The 20,045-nt window shown below is 46.8% G+C and overlaps 2 protein-coding genes across 2 annotated transcripts in view; one reads left to right on the top strand and one right to left on the bottom strand.

Moving 5' to 3' along the window:
• Window positions 1-20,045, bottom strand: part of lrch4 (leucine-rich repeats and calponin homology (CH) domain containing 4) — a 310,321-nt gene that overhangs the window by 206,900 nt on the left and 83,376 nt on the right. The window lies entirely within an intron of this gene.
• Window positions 1,411-15,870, top strand: pik3c3 (phosphatidylinositol 3-kinase, catalytic subunit type 3). Its single transcript, XM_030337832.1, has 25 exons — window positions 1,411-1,861; window positions 2,352-2,540; window positions 2,822-2,965; window positions 3,356-3,485; window positions 4,902-4,988; window positions 5,287-5,382; window positions 5,609-5,680; window positions 6,076-6,180; window positions 6,446-6,538; window positions 6,753-6,938; window positions 7,447-7,586; window positions 8,113-8,197; window positions 8,435-8,502; window positions 8,741-8,846; window positions 9,783-9,899; window positions 10,543-10,674; window positions 10,947-11,075; window positions 11,566-11,635; window positions 11,835-11,899; window positions 12,142-12,226; window positions 13,206-13,280; window positions 13,960-14,128; window positions 14,797-14,887; window positions 15,043-15,168; window positions 15,597-15,870. Exons 1-25 carry the CDS (start codon window positions 1,797-1,799, stop codon window positions 15,609-15,611), a joined length of 2,640 nt encoding a protein of 879 aa, XP_030193692.1. The 5' UTR covers window positions 1,411-1,796; the 3' UTR covers window positions 15,612-15,870.

Here is a 20,045-nt window from a genome sequence, read left to right as displayed (position 1 = left end):
AAATTGCCTTGGACCTTACAAAGAGATACACTCACACACACACACACACACACACACACAGACACACACACAGGGTTAGCATTAACCCGGGCCACAGCCCCCCCCGCAATCAGCTAGATGTAAAGAAACAAGGAACAGGTGATAAGGAGGTCGGGTCGGTCGTGGTACAGTCATATGTCCCGGGTCTGGACAAAACATGAGCTCATCTTTCTCCCCTCTAAACTTTTCCTTGTCGCAGTCCGGGGTTCGAAGATCTGATCTTAGGGAAAAAGCGTATCAGGCGTCACCGATGGAGACTCATGAGCCTTGCAAAAAAGGGCAAAAAAATGAGTTTTATAGGCTTGTACTGAAAGGTGTGCCACTACAGTAGTACGCAAGCAAACATCCCCCAAGGGAGAGCGAGTTGCGTCTATTTTTGCATGACTCACAGTTGACTCCCTAAGATAAATCAATGCTACGGATGACAGCTCTGATTCCTTTCAAACCTCTGGTAAAAAGCGGACAAACCGTGTCCAAACCCTTGCCAATACGTATATATAGGCCTGTATACTGATGGGAACGATGTCGTTTGTTGATCCAGATGAACAACTCAGGCCCTCGCACTCCCTGTTTGATACTTTGACTCGCCGCGTGAACTTTGGAGATTACATCAAAGACACATGATCTCTGGATGACCAATTCAAACATTCTTCAGCCTGTTCGTCTTCCATTGCGATGGTGGCTGGGAGGCCCCAATGGGTCCTATATAATCACCCCGAGGGCGGCTTGACCCCGGAGCTCTGAGGAGGTGAGGACCAGGGCGGGGCGCCCCCAAACAGAAAAGGATGGAGCTTTTTCCCTGTGATACGCCTTCTGCGTTTCATGGATGTGCACTTGATTGGGATCCGGTGGATGATTTAATTGTGGAGAGAATTTGAGTCACCGAAGTAATGGAAGTAACGCCATCACCCCTTTTCGGGAAGCTAGTTAAATAGATAGTTAAATTCAAGGTTCAGAGTGGTGTGGACTGGAGGCGATTTTTAAATGATCATTTTAAACTGCTCGGTTACTTCTATGCATTCACCCTGAAGTCTCAGAACAGAAAGGCAAATACTCCTATTTTTTTTTGTGGCAATATATATTTAATATTGTTGAATTTATTATTATTGTCATATTGTATTGACATCACTGTTGCTAATCTGATATCGTATAGTATTGGACAAGATAATTAACAATGTTATGTTGCAACATGCTTATATTTATGAACATACAGTTTGCTAGGTTTGTCAAGAAAGGATTGATCGATATCTTTAATCTTGCTGTCACATGCATTAATGTCACGTGCACTATTCCTTTAAATGGTAAGCGCTTAAATTTAACCACGCCTTCTCCACTTCCTATTTCCTCTTCAGACTCGACCAATAGCCCAAGGAAATCCCGATCTTCTAGATAGGTTTATAGAGTGATCTTATCAATAAACGATGTGTTTGGGCTGGCTATAGCTTATGCTCACTCTGTTGTTGTGTAGTTATCAAAAACATCTAATTTTGCCCGGTTAGACAGCTGTAAATATAATGTCTTTACTTTGAATGCTCACAGCCGAAGTCTTCCTTTTCATTACGTAAATATAGCCCAATGAACGTGTCCGGATAAGTGTTCTGGAAAGAGACCAGGCGCTGAAGAAAAATACAGGATATTTTAGCACTGATCCAAGGCCTAGCCGACAAGTCCACAAATCGGAGAGTCTCCGATTCCCGTCGGAGATTTGATGTTGTACTTGTCAGTTTTTAGATATCATTTGTATTAGCTGTCGGAACATGGACGCCGACAAATTTAACTATGTCTACAGTTGTGACTTGGACATTAACGTCCAACTTAAAATGTAAGTTTTGTCGACTAATCTTTAGGTGTTCTCTAACTGTTAATCTTTACTGTACATGACAGGACCCTTATAACTTAGAGTAGGCTACAAGGCAAAACACTACATGCTAACTGTAACTCATTCTCGTTTCCTGTTCTCGTATGGCGATATGTATATATATATATGGATATGGGATATATTTTTTCCTATTCTGACGTTTATACTATACTACTATACTACAGTCGTCTTGCACAGCACCATGACTTAATAGATATGGCACAATTGTCCCGTTGTTGTTGTAGTCCTCATGCGTGCTGTCATCTGAACACGAGCCAGTCTCGTGGATTTAGTTACTGCTCATTGCATCACAAGTGGACTATTTAGAAGTAATCAGATCATACATCCTATGCGATTATACTGTACGTGTTCTGTTCATTACGCCAAAAATATGTCCCTGACCAAAATGGTGGACTTCTCAAATGTTCCATGTTTGCTTTGCCTATGCTGCCAGTGGCAGTCTTGAAGGCAAACGAGAGCAGAAGAGCTACAAGGCTCTGCTCCAGGACCCAATGCTGCGGTTCTCCGGCCTCTACCAGGAGAACTGCTCGGACCTCTACGTCACCTGTCAGGTGTTTGCTGAGGGCAAGCCCCTGGCGCTGCCTGTGCGCACCTCCTACAAGGCCTTCAGCACCCGGTGGAAGTGAGTCCCAGGCCTTCTTTAAAACTGTATAGTGATGATGATGACAGTTAACGATGAAAGCTTGTTGTGTGTTTCTGTGGCTGTCCTAACTTTCAGGCTTTATTCTGTGTACAATATGTTCTTTGTACCCTTCAGGTGCAATTTTCTCCCATTATGTAGTTCTTTAGTAGACATTTTTTGCCCACCCTCTTTTTTTTTTTTTTGGATCAAGGCAAAAATTGTAATCTGTCATTGCTGTCACTTCTCACAATCCCTCGCTCCCTCCCTTCTCCATCACGTAGCTGGAACGAATGGCTGCGGCTACAGGTCAAGTACCCCGACCTGCCCCAGAGTGCCCAGGTGGCCCTCACCGTGTGGGACGTCTACGGCCCGGGCAGAGCCGTCCCTGTAGGTGGCACCACCGTCACCCTGTTTGGAAAGTATGGGTGAGTGCCTTTTCCCTCGATGTCCTCATCCGCTCCCTCCAGCGTCGCTCGATTCGCTGACTGAATGGAAGCGAAAGGACAGATTGACCTGAGGCTTGCCATGGTGACGACATGCTGTGTTAGTCTAGTTATACTCAGTGTTTCATTAGCTTCTGCTTGTGTGGAATGAGTGTAATGTACTTTTATCAAATGAGTCTTCATCTCCTTCTCCCTTCTTCATCTCTTTCTACCTCTCATTCTCCTTCTCTTTCTTCATCTCCTTCTCTTTCTTCCTATCCTCTCTTCCTGCTCATTCTCCATCATCTTCTCCTTCTTCTTCTCCTCCACCTCCTCCATCTTGCCCCTTGTCGTGATCTTGCCCCCCACCCCTCCCACCCCTGTGGTCTCCAGAATGTTCCGGCAGGGGATGCACGACCTGAAGGTGTGGCCGGGCGTGGAGGGGGACGGCGGGGAGCCCACCAGCACCCCGGGCAGGACCAGCAGCAGCCTCTCTGAGGACCAGATGGGCAGACTGGCCAAGGTGGGTGGGAGGGGCTAGGAGAACCTCTGTCTGGGGCCGGGGTCCCGCATAGCCTGAGAAGGACCGCTCGCACCAGGAGCCAGAGATGGGTCCTTTTGTGTGTGTGTGTGTGTGTGTGTGTGTGTGTGTGTGTGTGTGTGTGTGTGTGTGTGTGTGTGTGTGTGTGTGTGTGTGTGTGTGTGTGTGTGTGTGTGTGTGTGTGTGTGTGTGAGAGTTAGGTTGTGTCTTGGTCAGAGCTGCACTAAATGTTGTGATGGTTACAAAATATTGCCATCCATGTTTCCACACAGTTGCGGTTTTACAGATTTGTAAATAAACATATAAAATACATTGAAAGGTTTCTACCGTATTAGAGCAGTACTGTTAGTTTGTTTTATTGAGATATCAGATGTTAAATGGCATTATGTGGCATCCCTTGTGGGTTTGTGTGGATGTGTGTTCTGTCTGTGAGGGCCTCACCCTGTCTAAAGCGCTATCTATTCCAGAGTCCTGACCTGGAGTTTCTGGGTGATGTGAGTACCGCAGGAGGACTAGATAGTGTGTGTGTGTGCGTGTGTGTGTGGGTGTGTGTGTGTGTGTGTGTGTGTGCCGGCCTAACACTTGCTAAAAGCACAGGTGGGCGGGGTTTAATGCATTAAGATATGTCGTCATAGGTCCCCTAAATTGTCAATCATAACTCCTCATACAAGTATTGGCTTGTTTTTTTGTGAATGTGTAGTGTTTTTGTGTGTGTGTGCATGGACATTTGTAGCGTCAGGTTTCCATTATGTTCATTTTATCACAAAAAATAAATAAATAAAACGAACATGATTTGTAATGTTAGTTATAACCATGAAATCATTCAAGCTAATTGACTATGATCCAATATTTTGATACTGCGGATGGTATTTCCGGTTTATTTATACCGGGCAACTCTCTTACCATTTTCCTGTAGCATTGGCTGCGCTTCTGTGTCCTTCATCAGTCACTGACCCTTGAGTGGATTGGCTTAGAGTGTGTCATCAGAGATGTTTCGATTGGCTGCTGGCCCCTCACCTCTGCTATGATTGGTTGAGCCGTATGCACGTCAGCTACGATGCCACATCGTTTGCTGTTCTTACATCATTTATCTCTGACTTGAAAACCTTTTTTATATAGATTTCTACTGGATACTGCCTCAAATATTACCATTTTATATGTATTTATATCTTAATTCCTGTTCCCAATCCTTCTCTCCCTCTCTATGTCTCTGTATCTCTCTCTCTCTGTCTCTCTCTCTATGTCTCTCTGTCTCTGACTCCATGTCTCTCTGTCTCTCTCTCTCTCTCTGTCTCTGTCTCTCTCTCTCTCTCTGTCTCTGTCTCTCTCTCCATGTCTCTCTCTCTCTGTCTCTCTCTCTGTCTCTCTCTCTATGTCTCTCTGTCTCTCTCCCCTCAGCTGACGAAGGCCCATCGACAGGGTCATATGGCCAAGGTGGATTGGCTGGACAGGTTGACCTTCAGAGAAATCGAAATGATCAACGAGGTCGGTTTATGTATATATTATACTCTATATTGATGCCTGATGAACATTTTATTAAATTTCCTCTACATTTTGCTGTAGTCATACTCTTCAAAAGTGTTTAGAAGAAGGACCAGGGGTTTTCTCTGTTGTGTCTACAATGTCCATCCCATAATGTGTGTGTGTGTGTGTGTGTGTGTGTGTGTGTGTGTGTGTGTGTGTGTGTGTGTGTGTGTGTGTGTGTGTGTGTGTGTGTGTGTGTGTGTGTGTGTGTGTGTGTGTGTGTGTGTGTGCGTTTGTGTATTTCTGTGCCTGTCACCAGAGTGAAAAGCGGAGCTCCAACTTCATGTACCTCATGGTGGAGTTTCCACGCGTCAAAACCAACGACAAGGAATACAGTATTGTCTATTACGAGCAGGTACGTGCATATGTAATTTTATACACTGAACATCAGTGTGTGGTATGTCTCGGGGCCTTAAACCAATTACAAAGACATAACATAGCATTTGCTATTTGTTGCCCGATACAGTTGACGTATTTGTTAGTTATAAAGATGATCCAAATACATCATACATGTGATTGGAGATGGCTCTGTTATCAAGTTGATTATTGATTATTGCCATCCCTCACCCGTCCTCATGCAGGACGGAGACGAGGCCTCACCTGTTCTCACCAGCTGTGACATCGTAAAAGTTCCTGACCCCCAGATGTGCATGGTAAGAACGCACTCACACCAAACGCACAATGTTAGATATTTTAAATGGAGCCAGACGCTCCTTATCAAATATATCTTAGGGAAACGCATAAAATCCCCACAAAGTCACCACAGAAATATGGTGATGGACATGGCATGGATTAAATATTCATAAAAACATGCGTTCCATATCCCTTCCAACAAAGTCTGCAATAATGCATGAATATTGGAAGTAAGCCATCGAACCAAACAATCAATGGATAAGCTTCTCTTAACAGTACATTTTCATTTATTTACTGTATGTATTTTTGTATCTAGCCAATAATGTCCTATAACTGTGCTCCTTGGTCCTCTCCTCCTCGTCCTCCCCTACGCCCTGTGCCCCGCGGTGGTGGTGGTGCCGTGACGTGGCTGTAGGAGAACCTGGTGGAGAGCAAGCACCACAAGCTAGCCCGGAGCCTCCGCAGCGGGCCCTCGGACCACGATCTGAAGCCCAACGCCGCCACGCGAGACCAGCTCAACGTGAGGCCCCGCCCTAGCCTGGCGTTAGCGTACCCTGCCTTAGTGTCGTCTGCTGTGTTTTTCTACTTCACAAAGTCCTTTTCCGCCCGCACAAGGTTTTTTTTGGGATATTTGAGAAAATGCCATGTAAGTCATCTTTGTGTGTGTGTGTGTGTGTGTGTGTGTGTGTGTGTGTGTGTGTGTGTGTGTGTGTGTGTGTGTGTGTGTGTGTGTGTGTGTGTGTGTGTGTGTGTGTGTGTGTGTGTGTGTGTGTGTGTGTCCACAGACCATCGTGTGCTACCCCCCCACCAAGCTGCTGAGCTCTGAGGAACAGGACCTGGTGTGGAAGTTCAGATACTACCTCACCACCCAGGAGAAGGTAAAGCACTGCTTTTTCACATAGCTTACCTCAATCGATAGTTCCTTTGTGCTGTTATATTACAGCTTATTTGTACACTGTTCGTATAGAGTCTGTATTTTTTCGTCGTAATAGTAATTTTCCTAAAAAACACATCCTGGTCTCTCTCTGTCTCTGTCTCTGTCTCTGTCTCTGTCTCTGTCTCTCACTCTCATTCTCACTCACTCCCCTCCAGGCCCTGACCAAGTTCCTGAAGTGTGTGAACTGGGACCTGGCCCAGGAGGCCAAGCAGGCCCTGGAGCTGCTGGGCAAGTGGCGGCCCATGGACGTGGAGGACTCCCTGGAGCTGCTCTCCTCCGCCTTCTCCAACCCCACCGTGCGGCGCTACGCCATCACCCGCCTGCAGCAGGCCGACGACGAGGTGGGCAGGGGGGCCGGGGAACCCTAGCCATCGTCTCTTATCGTCTAAACCCGGGGTTAATGTTGTGCAGTTGAACGGCATTTAATGTATTCATATAGTTTACTAAACTGGTGGGGCGGTTAAGTGACAGACTACTAAATGGTAAATGGAAGTGTCATAGATGGAATAGTTTGTAGGACTACACCCCCCCCCCCCGCCTCAATTGTATATAATATATTATAATAACAATTGAATATAGTATGATGATATTCAAATAAGCTGCATGAAATTTAAATCATTTTGAGATATATATGATGAAATATGAAAATACCTCTTAGTACTGATAGACATGAACAAGCCAATCTTTGACCGTGTGAGGGTAAACTGGACACCTTTAAAAACATTAGCATACGGTAGCATAGCATAGACAGTGCGTCCCTCGTTCGCCGACTTTCCATCTGAATCGTGTGTTTCTCCGTGAGCTAAACCACCGTCCCCTAACCCTCCCTCTCCGTCCCCGCGCCCCCAGGACCTGCTCATGTACCTGCTGCAGCTGGTGCAGGCCCTCAAGTACGAGAACTTCAACGACATCCTGGGCGGCCTGGAGCCGGGGAGCAAGAAGGACAGCCAGGGCCTGGGGGAGAGCATCGTCATGGGGGACATGGACAGGTCCGGTGCCCCCCCCCCCCCTCCACCTCTCCCACCTCCATAAGATTAGACGACAGGCCCCTTGGTCGTAGGACAGACGCAGGGTGACGCTCGTAGCGCTACACCACGCCTCTGCTCAAAGTTCTAGAACATGCAGTACTTATTTATAATGGAGAACGTTAGCAGTTTATTACCGTGATCCGGTCAACGTTTTGCTTGGAAGACTTGCAATACAGTTTAAATTAGGGCATTTGCCAGACGCTTTTATCCAAAGCGACTTACAATAAGTATGTTTGATAGAGGAAAGAGAAACAACAATAAATTGCTGTCGGCACAGTAAAGATATTCATAAAACAAGTGCCAAGCATTTACAATTGCTAGGTTAACCCATTCCCAGTATTCAACAGATAGCTAGTTTAAGATGCATTAAATCCGTCGAGTGGTGTATCTTTTTTTCCTGTCATTACGGTTTGATCTCTGTCGCCTGGCGGTGAGCCTGCTGGTTAGTCATGTACTGATCAAGTGCCTCTGTCGCTCGTTTCTGTAGCTCTCAGATTGTGACGCCCGCCCCGGCTCCCCCACCCCCTCCTACCCTGAAGACCAAGGAGGGGGCAGACAGCGACAGTACGGAGGTAAGAGGAGACCCAACACGGACATCAATCAAATCATACCTCTCACGCAGGAGGTCAAAAGGATTCAGAATGTGTGAGGTAGAATGAGTGAGGTAGCATGTTATCTTTGAAGACATTTGACAATGCTTTCAATATTTCAAATGAGTCGAATACTAGACTACAAAACACTTTTTTGGGGAGGATTCTTAAAAGTAAAGTATTTTTTTTTTTGTGTGTGTGTGTGTGTCCCCTTTGCAGCAGGACTTGTGCACGTTTCTCATATCAAGGGCATGCAAGAACTCTACCCTGGCCAACTACTTGTACTGGTGAGTACACTAAAACACTTGGAAACACTACTAGGAAAAACATGCAGCCTAAATACATATACATACCAATATACTAGCCTAAATATTGTATTGAATTAAGATATATGTCAGGATATCCCCAAGTATTGTTGCATTTGTTTTTATTATCTAAGTTTAATATCAAAATGCATTAGGCCACCATGTTACCGTGATATTATGGTGTCTGAATGAGATGATCCAAAGGGGTATGATCCGGCAGGTATGTGATCGTGGAGTGTGAGGACCAGGACACCCAGCAGAGAGACCCCAAGACCCACGAGATGTACATCAACGTGATGCGGAGGTTCAGTCAGGCCCTGCTCAAGGTCAGCACCCAGCAGACCCCATAAATCCCCATAAATACACCCAGACCCTGGTCCCTACACCAGACACACACACACCCAGACCCCGGCCCCCACAAACAGACACACACACACCCAGACCCCGGCCCCCACAAACAGACACACACACACCCAGACCACGGTCCCTACAAACAGACACACACACACCCAGACCACGGTCCCCATAAACACACCAGACACACACACCCAGAACACGGTCCCCACAAACACACCCAGACCCTGGTCCCTACACCAGACACACACACCCAGACCACGGTCCCCATAAACACACCAGACACACACACCCAGAACACGGTCCCCACAAACACACCCAGACCCTGGTCCCTACACCAGACACACACACCCAGACCACGGTCCCCATAAATACACCCAGACCAAGGCCCCCATAAATACACCCAGACCCTGGTCCCTACAAACACACCCAGGCCCCCACAAACACACCCAGACCCTGGTCCCTACAAACACACCCAGGCCCCCACAAACACACCCAGACCCTGGTCCCTACAAACACACCCAGGCCCCCACAAACACACCCAGACCCTGGTCCCTACAAACACACCCAGGCCCCCACAAACACACCCAGACCCTGGCCCCCACAAACACACCCCGACCCTGGTCCCTACAAACACACCCAGGCCCCCACAAACACACCCAGACCCTGGCCCCCACAAACACACCCAGACCCTGGCCCCCACAAACACACCCAGACCCTGGCCCCCACAAACACACCCAGACCCTGGTCCCTACAAACACACCCAGACCCTGGTCCCTACAAACACACCCAGGTTAACCAAACTCCGTGGTTGGTCAGGATCTGCATGTGATGACCCCTTTGTCTTCTCTCTCTCCCTCTCCCTCTCTCTCTCTCTCTCTCTCCACCTCACCCCCTCACACATCCAGGGGGACAAGAGTGTGCGTGTGATGCGCTCGCTGCTGGCCGCCCAGCAGACCTTCGTGGACCGGCTGGTGCAGCTGATGAAGGCCGTTCAGAGGGAGAGCGGGAACCGCAAGAAGAAGGTCAGCCTGCCTGCCTCCCCCCTCCCCCCTCCCCCCTCCCCCCTCCCAATACCAGCTTGGGTCCAGATTGATCTGCCTGTTTTCCAGGCAGATCACAAAGCATTCACTGCTGTGGAGTTGAGGCTCCAATGCCTGGAGAGAGATAGAGTGCATGTGTGTGTGTGGGAGGACAAACGCAGATGAAGTCTTCACTGCGAGTCTTATTTAGTTAAAGCTATATTCTTAAATGGAAGATATTTTCCCTGGGAGGGACACGTGGATGCAACCCTTTTTACACTCAAACACACCTGTGTAAGTAGAATACACAGCTGATTTTCTCTTTTTGTCTCATTATCACCATTTAAAGTCTATCCATATGTTAGTTTGACGTCACATCGCACTCTCCTTCAAGCAGTTCGGTCAGCGGTCGATCTTACACCCCTCCCCCGAGCACACATGCTGGCCTACGAATCACGTGTGAAATTAATTACGTACGTTCGAACGAGAGGGGTTAGAGGGGCGACAGAGCAACAGAAGAGTAGTACAACCCTATATAGATAGAGCACATTGCGATAGAACAGTGCGCTCACGTCGGGAATGCACTGCTACTAGTGCTACTCTGGTCTCCATGGCGACGTTAACGTGCAGCGTGTGTCCCACTCAGACGGAGCGTCTCCAGGCCCTGCTGGCGGACAACGACAAGGTGAACCTGGCCGACATCGAGCCCATCCCCCTGCCCCTGGAGCCCGAGATCAGGATCCGGGGAATCGTACCGGAGACCGCCACGCTCTTCAAGGTACGGCCGAGACGGACCGACATCGGAACAGAATCCACCGGGGGCCGTACGACGGATGTCATGGCGCCGTTTGTCACGTGGCAGTGACTTGAATGTCGAGGTCACCTGGGTCACCACAGTGTGTGTGTGTGTGTGTGTGTGTGTGTGTGTGTGTGTGTGTGTGTGTGTGTGTGTGTGTGTGTGTGTGTGTGTGTGTGTGTGTGTGTGTGTGTGTGTGTGTGTGTGTGTGTGTGTGTGTGTGCGTGTGTGTGTGTGTGCGTCCCCCCCCCCAGAGTGCCCTGATGCCCGCCAAGCTGATCTTCAAGGCGGAGGACGGGGTCATGTACCCGGTGATCTTCAAGCACGGAGACGACCTGCGGCAGGACCAGCTCATCCTGCAGATCATCTCCCTCATGGACAAGGTAGGCTCCACCTCCCCCCCTTAGCCTGCCACTCACCAGACAGACTGGGGACCTCATCCTAGGACACACACAGCTGTCGCCCGTAACACTAATTGTGGCCCTGCTACTATAATGTGGCCGTGGACTCACCTTCACTGGTACAGTCTGCTACCCAAGCTGTGGCAGAGCCATCGTTAGTGTTATGAGCGGCACCTGTGTTGGTGCTACGATGACACCTCTGTGGCATTGATCCAATCAGAGCGCAGCACGATCACTCTGGTGGGGTTGGAGATGCACCCGAATGCTTTTTACTTGCCCCAGCTAATATGACCATCCGAGCCATCGTTTTGAAGGGTTATGCGACTTTGGGTTTCAAATTAACATGTTCTAAAAAGGATATTATTACTATTAAGACTATACATATCTTTAAGACCATTCAAAGGGTTATTGTTGGATAACTTCAAAGATTGAATGTTTTGAACGTGTGTGTTGTTTTCGTTGGGCCCTGCAGCTGTTGAGGAAGGAGAACTTGGACCTGAAGCTGACGCCGTATAAAGTTCTGGCCACGAGCACCAAGCACGGTAGGAGAGCGACTCATCACCCGGAGGAATGGGTTGTTGACGTGACGCCATCTCTGAACAAAAACGCTGATCGTCTTCAACCGCGAATGACCCACGCACACACATGAGAGAAACTCTTGGAACAGAAGGCCCTCGTCTTCTTCTTGAATAGTTAGTTAGCCATCGCACACTTAAAATGTACTGTTTTTCTAACCCTCAGGTTTCATGCAGTTTGTCCAGTCGGTGCCTGTGGCTGAAGTCCTGGCGACGGAGGGGAACATACAGGTGATGGTCTATCGCTCTGCAGGAGCAGTATTTGAAAGATCATGATAAACATCCCCTTTATTTATTTACCTTACCCACCGCACTAAAGAGGGGACACATGTAACATGTAACATGATTTAGAAAATCGCACTGCAATCGAAAAAGCCGCTGCTTCTTTAACACCAAATCTCCATTAACCACGATGCATCTCCTTGGCTTTGCTTCTTCTTCACCCGTTTTGAATTCTACCTGTTCTCCTCCAGAGCTTCTTCAGAAGACATGCGCCCAGCGAGAAAGGGCCGTACGGCATCAGCCCAGAGGTGATGGACACTTACGTCAAGAGCTGTGGTCAGTACCAGCCCCCCATAGAACCGTCCGGCCCGAGTGGAGGTCCTTGTAATACTGAAGGGGCCCACCAGGGTTCAAACCCAGACAAAATCCCCTGAACCAGTATTGTCATACCAACACCTAATCGATGAAACAGAACTTATTTATGACTTGGACCAACATTTGAGTAACATATCGTTAGCCGTCATATTTTAAGGTTCATCTTGTATTTAGCGTCAAAAAAGGCCAAAAGTCGAATAGATGTCTTCGGCAGCTTGTGATTATGGAATGTAAAAAGCACTCTGATTAGCTTAGGATACAACCATAAGGCGCATTGAACCAGCAGCTTTAGCACAGTACAGTTAGGCCCCGTTCACACGAAGCCGATTTCATGGCGAAACCGCAAAGGTCTTGTACGGTTCGGCCTTCCGTACACACGAAGCCGGCGAATCCGCTGACCGAAACCGCAAACTTCTGAAACCACCCTCGGAGGTGGTTTCAAATCTACCCGGTTTCGTTTTGGATTCGTGTGTACGGCTGAAACCGACTGAAACCGCAAACCATGACGTCATCGCCCCACCCCTCGACCTCCTAGCCAATGGCTCTTAAGCCCGCGGAGTCTCAGAAATCACATGCGAGCATGCGCATAAGGGCAGCCTTTATGCGCATGCTCGCCTCTTCTTCTTATCTAATTTCTTCTGGATTTCTGTACCAGAAGCAGCGCCCCTTATGGGCCTGGAATGTGTACTACAGCATTTCTACAGATCTACCCGGTTTCGCTTGGCTTCGTCTTTACGGAGATACTCCGAAACCGGATAGATCGAAACCGTAACGGTTTCGGCTTCGTGTGAACGGGGCCTTAGGTTAGACACCACAATTTTGCCCAAAATAGGTAAATGATGCTGCCAGGCTAACGATACTGTAAAATCGGTCAATGCTCGAACTACTGTGTGAGATAATGAACTGTATTGATGCATGCCCCGCCCTTGTCCCCGTCCAGCTGGTTACTGCGTCATCACGTACATCCTGGGCGTCGGGGACAGACACCTGGACAACCTGCTGCTCACCAAGACGGGTAAGACCCAGATCTCCTCAGGCCGCTAACCCTGAGCCTATCACCACCTAGCTGTGGTCCCCAGACCTTAGCCGGCCCCCGAAGGTTAAGTAACATCAGACGTTGGCCTTCCCCGAAGTACATCATCAGATGGCAAACGAAAACAACCTTGTTGACTAGGGCTGTAACGATATGCGTATCGAAACCGAAACCGCGACGCTCAAAGCCACGAACCTGTCTCGTGGTGTGAGAAAGCAGAAGCGCGACATGCCCCTTCTAGCTCCCATTATCCTTCCAGTCAAGATCCAGCCACGTGATATTAGCTGTTAGGGCCAGGGTTTCCGTTGTCCGGTAATAGAAAAATTAAATATCAGACAAAATTTTATTATTTTTTTGACATTAATATTTTCAAATACGTAAGCCTAAACCACAAAACTAGTTGAGTTTTTTTGCCTACCTGCAAGCATCCTCCAACTGCAATGAAATCTGTTCAGTGTTCCAAATTATTTGTTATTAAATGTTACATTAAGTTAATTGTTATACAAGTGTTGTTTAAATAAAATGCTTTTTAAATGTAAAAAAATCGTGGGATGAATCGAACCGTGTGTCAAAAATCGTGATGCAAACCGAATCGTGAGTTGGTGTATCGTTAAAGCCCTATTGTTCACCTTTCGCGCCTTCATCCGTGTACCCCCCCCAGGCAAGCTGTTCCACGTGGACTTCGGCTACATCCTGGGCCGCGACCCCAAGCCCCTGCCGCCGCCCATGAAGCTCAGCAAGGAGATGGTGGAGGGGATGGGGGGCATGCAGAGCGAGCAGTACCAGGAGTTCAGGAAGCAGTGTTACACCGCCTTCCTCCACCTCCGGAGGTACGGGGCAACACACACGTACACACACACACGCTCACGCGGTGATGACTCAGACTGAATCCTGGGGCCAAAACGGCATGGGATCCAGCCCATATGGTACAGGGCCCAAACAAGCCACAGGCTTGATTTGGATGAGGGATAGTGCGTCTGCTGGCCAGGCCAGTCCAGTACAAACTAAATATCGAACCACATTCCTGTGTAATTTCTGCAAAGCTACCAACATACAAAAACACACTCTCCGTCCACTGGGCTCGATCGGGCCAATTCTGAAAGACGTCAACTCCTTATTTTAACCCATTTCCATCACTGAAGCCCGAGCCAGCGTTGTACAAATTTAGACTGAGATTCGGGCTCCCCACTGTTGATAAAACGGAGGTCGTAAATGCCTGACAGCAAATGAGTCATAAACATAGCGAGTGTGCCTCAGTGTCCAAGGGTTTAGGATCTGAAGCCCTCAGGCCAGCAGACGTTGAGGCCCTCTCATGATGTTCTTCTTTAGAGGTTATATATCGGCTGTCGAATGATGCTAGGTCCATTGAGACTTTGAGTAACAGCGAAACAAGAGTACACTTGATTCAACCCGGGAGAGAATCCGAACTTCAAGAAAAACGTTGAATCTCTTCACTTAACGCTGATCCCGTCTCTGTGCGGTCCGTCCTCATCCCCAGGTACTCCAACCTGATCCTCAATCTGTTCTCCCTCATGGTGGACGCCAACATTCCCGACATCGCCCTGGAGCCCGACAAGACGGTTAAGAAGGTAAAGCCATAGGTTCCTGCACTAGTTACCTGAGTCACTTTGTCTTTCTTAATTTAGGAACAAATCAGTCAAATGCTGGTCTGGGGAGGCCGACAGCCACACATAGCAACAAGCGATAATCACAACCCCTGTTCCCTTCCACTTCCTTGTTTCAGGTGCAGGACAAGTTCCGATTGGACCTTTCGGATGAGGAGGCGGTCCACTACATGCAGAGCTTGATTGACGAGAGCGTTGGAGCGCTGTTCGCCGCGGTGGTAGAGCAGATACACAAGTTCGCCCAGGTAAGTGATGCCCCTCCAAAACGTTTTCTTTAAGGGTTAGTCAACCACCAAACCACCTGACTACAGAAAAAGCGCCCCCTACGGGGAGTAAAGGGTACCTGAAATTTCTCACATAGAAGCCAGAGCCATTGGATAGATTTCCTTTTCAGGTTTTGTTTCAAATATCATTCCACCAACATTCCTACCAAGATTCGTTTTTATTAGTTGTATTTCTATTAATATTTATTACTTAATTTTGTATTCATTTATTTACCTCACTTATTTACGATTGTTTTTGCCTGGGACGGGTCACATTAATCAACATTTTAGTTAAAAATTTGTGTAAATATGTCAGTTAGCCAAGAGGCTAAGCTACATCAGTAGTCTACATCAACAGCTAACAGCTTCCCAAGCGCTCCCTCTCTTACATGTTCATTTTTTTATTTTAGTACTGGCGCAGGTGAAAGGGGCGAGCGAGGGGTAAGACGCGCAGGACCGTTGCCATGGATGCGCAGGGCGGCAGCAGGGTCTCCTCGGGGTCCTAGAGACGACCACGATGCACTTCCTGCCTTTTTACTGCAATATGGAAAAAAAAAATGTACAAGGTCAAAGATGAACACCCTTGTTTTAACTCATGCGTGTGTATATAAACTGTATATTGTTGATACATTAATTAAAATGAAGGCCAAATAAAAATGTATTATTAAAAAAAAGGATACACAACTTCCATTCCTTTATTTGAAATTGCGGAGGGGAGGGGTACCTCTATTCAATACTATTAAGCTGAAAGATTTAGCTCATACCAACGTTAAACTGGTACTATCGGTACTTTTAATAGGCAACGTCTGAGATTCTTTCTCATTACTGACCCCATAGGCCGGTATATGAACTGCAGCTTGCTGGAGCTCACGCATTGAGAGCACTACGGAGTGTGAGCTCCGTATGTTGAGTGAGACAATAGTGATTGTTAACTAATGTTAGAATCATAAATTAAGATAAGATATACAAATAGGACAAGTGTGAGTGGATATAATAACACATCAAATTAACGAATTAAAAGCACTGAAACTGATATTTGTGCCACAATTTCGTCCCAGCTTAGGCGTCACTCCCTTCCTTTTTTCTGGCATCACCATTCAGGTTAAAATATAATCAAAATCAGCCCACATACTTTTCTACACAACGAATAGAGTCGGAGCCAGGCGGCTCGCCTATAGAGGGCGCTGGGGCGCCGCCCTCCCGCCGACCGGCCATCTTTTCTTTTTTAAATATATTTATATATATATTTTTTAATAATCTTCTCATTTTGAGAATTAATCTATTTTATTTGCATTCGAATAATGCATTTACTTTAGAATATCTTTAGAATCCCCCATGATTAAATCTTCATTCACTGACATGTTCAACGTTCATCTTGGTGAAGTAGATGTCTTCCGTGGGGCGCTTTTCGCTCAGCCCCACATACCTGAATTATTAGCCAATGGTTCCCCCGTTGCTAGGCAGAAAAGTACATAATTTCGCCAATCAGCGTCGTCGAATTGTATGGCTTTGGGGCGCTCAAGATATAGCCCCAAGCGCAGTGCACCGTCCACTGCGCGTAACCGCGGATTTGCTATTACCTCAGAGATCAGCAAGATGGCGACTTTGAGTACTGCTACCACTGTTTCCCGGTGAGTTCAGCTAGCCCCAAATTCAGTTAAGTCTTTGCTTATGAATCCCTTCGAAAGAAGAACATTTGCAGAAAAATTGCAAGTAAAAGAAATCGGAGCAGAAAAGCCAGAAGTGAACATGACCCAACAAGCAAGAGAAAAGGATAGAGCCTACAAGAGAAGTTTTTCCAGAGTTTGGTTCAGGCTTGGCTAACTAGCTGTGGGTATGCCAATGCATTTTTTTTGCTTTCCTTGTATACTTTTTAAAACAAGTGCGAGTGATAGTTCGTGGACACGGACAGGGTTGACAGACCTGAAACATCTGTCAGAACGGATTAAAAAACATGAACATGAACAAACATGAACAACTGTGAAGCTAGTCATGGTGGAGGTAAGCAACTTCTATTTATTCCACTAGCCTATATGTATTTCCCTTGAGATGGACACTGGTTGCAGACCCTCACAACCTCCCCCCACCCCTTTCAAGTGTACTGTATATAGTTCTCTGCAGACCTATGGTGGGACCAGGCCTTCATTGTGCATATTGTATATAGTCCTCTGCAAAGCTATTCAGTACATACTGTATATAGTCCTCTGCAAACCTATTCAGTGTACATACTGTAAATAGTTCTCTGCAAACCTATGGTGGCTTCAGGCCTTCAGTGTTCATATTGTATATAGTCCTTTGCAAACCTATTCAGTGTACACACTGTATATAGTCCTCTGCAAACCTATGGTGGCATCAGGCCTTCAGTGTGCATATTGTACTGTATGTAGTCCTCTGCAAACCTATGTTGGTATCATGCCTTAAGTGTGTCTTCAACAACCAGACACCTTACCTTGTGTGTAATTCAAAGTTATTGTTGATGTATCTGCATATATCTCTTAATGTTGCTGATTTCTACAAGGCAAAAAAATTACTTAAAACTTAGTTCCCTGGCCCCATTCGTCTTTGTAAGTAAATGTTATTTTTTTGCCTTCACTATTTTGTCAGAATGCATCAGAATGCTTTGTTTGTTTGTGAAAATCACAAAAAATCTTGTGGGGGAGGATGGCCCCATTCGTCTTTGTGAGTAAATGTCATTTTTTTGCCTTTACTATTTTGTCAGAATGCACCAGAATGCTTTGTTTGTTTGTGAAAATCACAAAAAATCTGGTGGGGGAGGATGCCCCCAGACCCCCCTACAGGGGTTTGGAATGCAAACGTTCAGCCCCCCCTCAAATAAATTCCACCAGCCGCCACTGGTCGCAGGTCTCATTGTTTAATTTAAACTACATCCTGCTCATATGGGCAACGTAAAGCAATTAATGAATGTAAACATATAGTCCCTTTTAAATTAGTCCAGATACAAGACATTATGGAGCACGTAGAGGTTAGGCCATCATACTGGGGGTTGTGCGGTCGGCAGTGAGACACCCCCACCACTGAACTCTCCTCCCCTGATTTGGCAGTGCGGCATGACTAAAGGTCATCAGAGAGGATTATTTAGTGTTCCACCACATCTGTATCGGAGCCTCGCTGGGGGCAGGACACTGCCCAGAGTCAGACCCCAGGGGGGAGCCGGTGACTCAGTGTTTCCTGTACACTTCTGTCCTCTTAGTGGGGTATAGAAACACACGTTGCCTTATAAGGATCCATTAATTTAGGTTTATAAAGAGTACAAGTATATTTTATACAAAGAAAGCCTATTCGATCTCCCTAGTTTTGGGAAGTTTTATTAGTATTTAAGAAAACAAAGAATTTGTTTGCATAATCAAACTCAAAATAAATTTAATTGAGGACACGCACACAAAAACTAAAGCAAGTTAAAAACAATTATTCACAAAAGTCACCTCTCCGAAAGGTTAAAGCACACATCAATATCCAGCCATCGTTGTACGCCCAGCGATGGGACAAGCAAAAAAACGCGAGTCAGCAAAGAAGACCTCCAGCAAACGCAACCAACACAGCTGTACCAATACAATCCCCGTACATTCAACAAAATCTATTCTTATCCCGCACTACCCGAGCGAAACCAGGGCTTGGCTCAATCTCACACCACACAATCCAACATCTTGGCGTTATAAACAATATATGTCTATTTCCCCCCCCACACACACACACACACACACACACACGGGAGGTAGTATGCCGCACACATAAACACGCGATACGTTGGCTTGAAATCAACGAGAGCCGGTGGTTTCATTCGCGTCAGGTCAGTGCAAGTTCCCCCTCAGCGTAGATGTATGGCTTTTGCTGGACGTAGTGACGTTTATTTAAAAAAAAAAATCACACAACCGGCAGCTCTCCCTCTCTCTCTCTTTCGTTAATGTTGTGGAGAAAATGCAACAGCAGCAGAACACTGAGGCTTTTTGAACGCAAGCCGCGGTGGAGGAGGAAGGTGTTGGGTCACGGTCAACCGATGGGGCCAATGGTGAGTCAGAGGACCCCCCCCCCCCCCAAACCCCCCTAAACTCCCAAGCAGTTTCTGTGACGAGAATAAACACTTTTGTCATCTTCCTTGAAAATGCACAGCAGGAGCTATCAATTATTAGAATTTGTTTGTTTTTTTGTATCTGGATTGGACTGCTGTACATCTCCCATATTTGCCCATCTCATTCCTAGTGAAGCGCAGTCACCGGGCAGATTTAGTGAGCTCCAAGCCAATACGATCATCATCATCATCAGCATACACAGAAATAGCTCATCCTCGGATTGATAAAATAAACACTTTCTACCCTGCTGCAAGGCCTCAATCACTGGCCCAAATGATGCGCCTATATGGTCAGTTAAGTGACTCAGGGAAAAAAGTCCCCCAGAATTGTGGCTATGCAATTGTAGGATGTTGCAGTATCAGCATTTTGGAGTCATTATTCTAGATGTCCTTAACAAGGATTGGTAAATGGCCAGCGGTTATACAATGCTTTTCTTACCACCTCATAGCTCTTAACCGTTTATCTGAGGTCTGAACGAGGGATTGAACTAGCAACCCTGATGGGATCACCAGAGGATCTGACCCAAAGCCCTATGGTGCATTAGAACTCTTTCAGAATGGGACGGAGGCATGTGCTTGGTTTCTGCTTCACCACTCACCATCAGTATAAAGGACAAGGGCCTTTATACTGATCTTTCCCCAATATAATATAATAGTATAATATATAATATTCCCCATCTGGCCAATCTGTGTTACCAAAATTCTGACTTCAGTCTTCAGTCAGTCTCTTGAATTGTCTGCTCGAAACCGTTTTAGTTCCCACACTATCAGA

This window comes from Gadus morhua, chromosome 17, assembly GCF_902167405.1.
Source record: "Gadus morhua chromosome 17, gadMor3.0, whole genome shotgun sequence".
In the NCBI taxonomy this organism is placed as follows: Eukaryota; Metazoa; Chordata; class Actinopteri; order Gadiformes; family Gadidae; genus Gadus; species Gadus morhua.
This window is presented reverse-complemented; position numbering and strand designations above follow the sequence as displayed.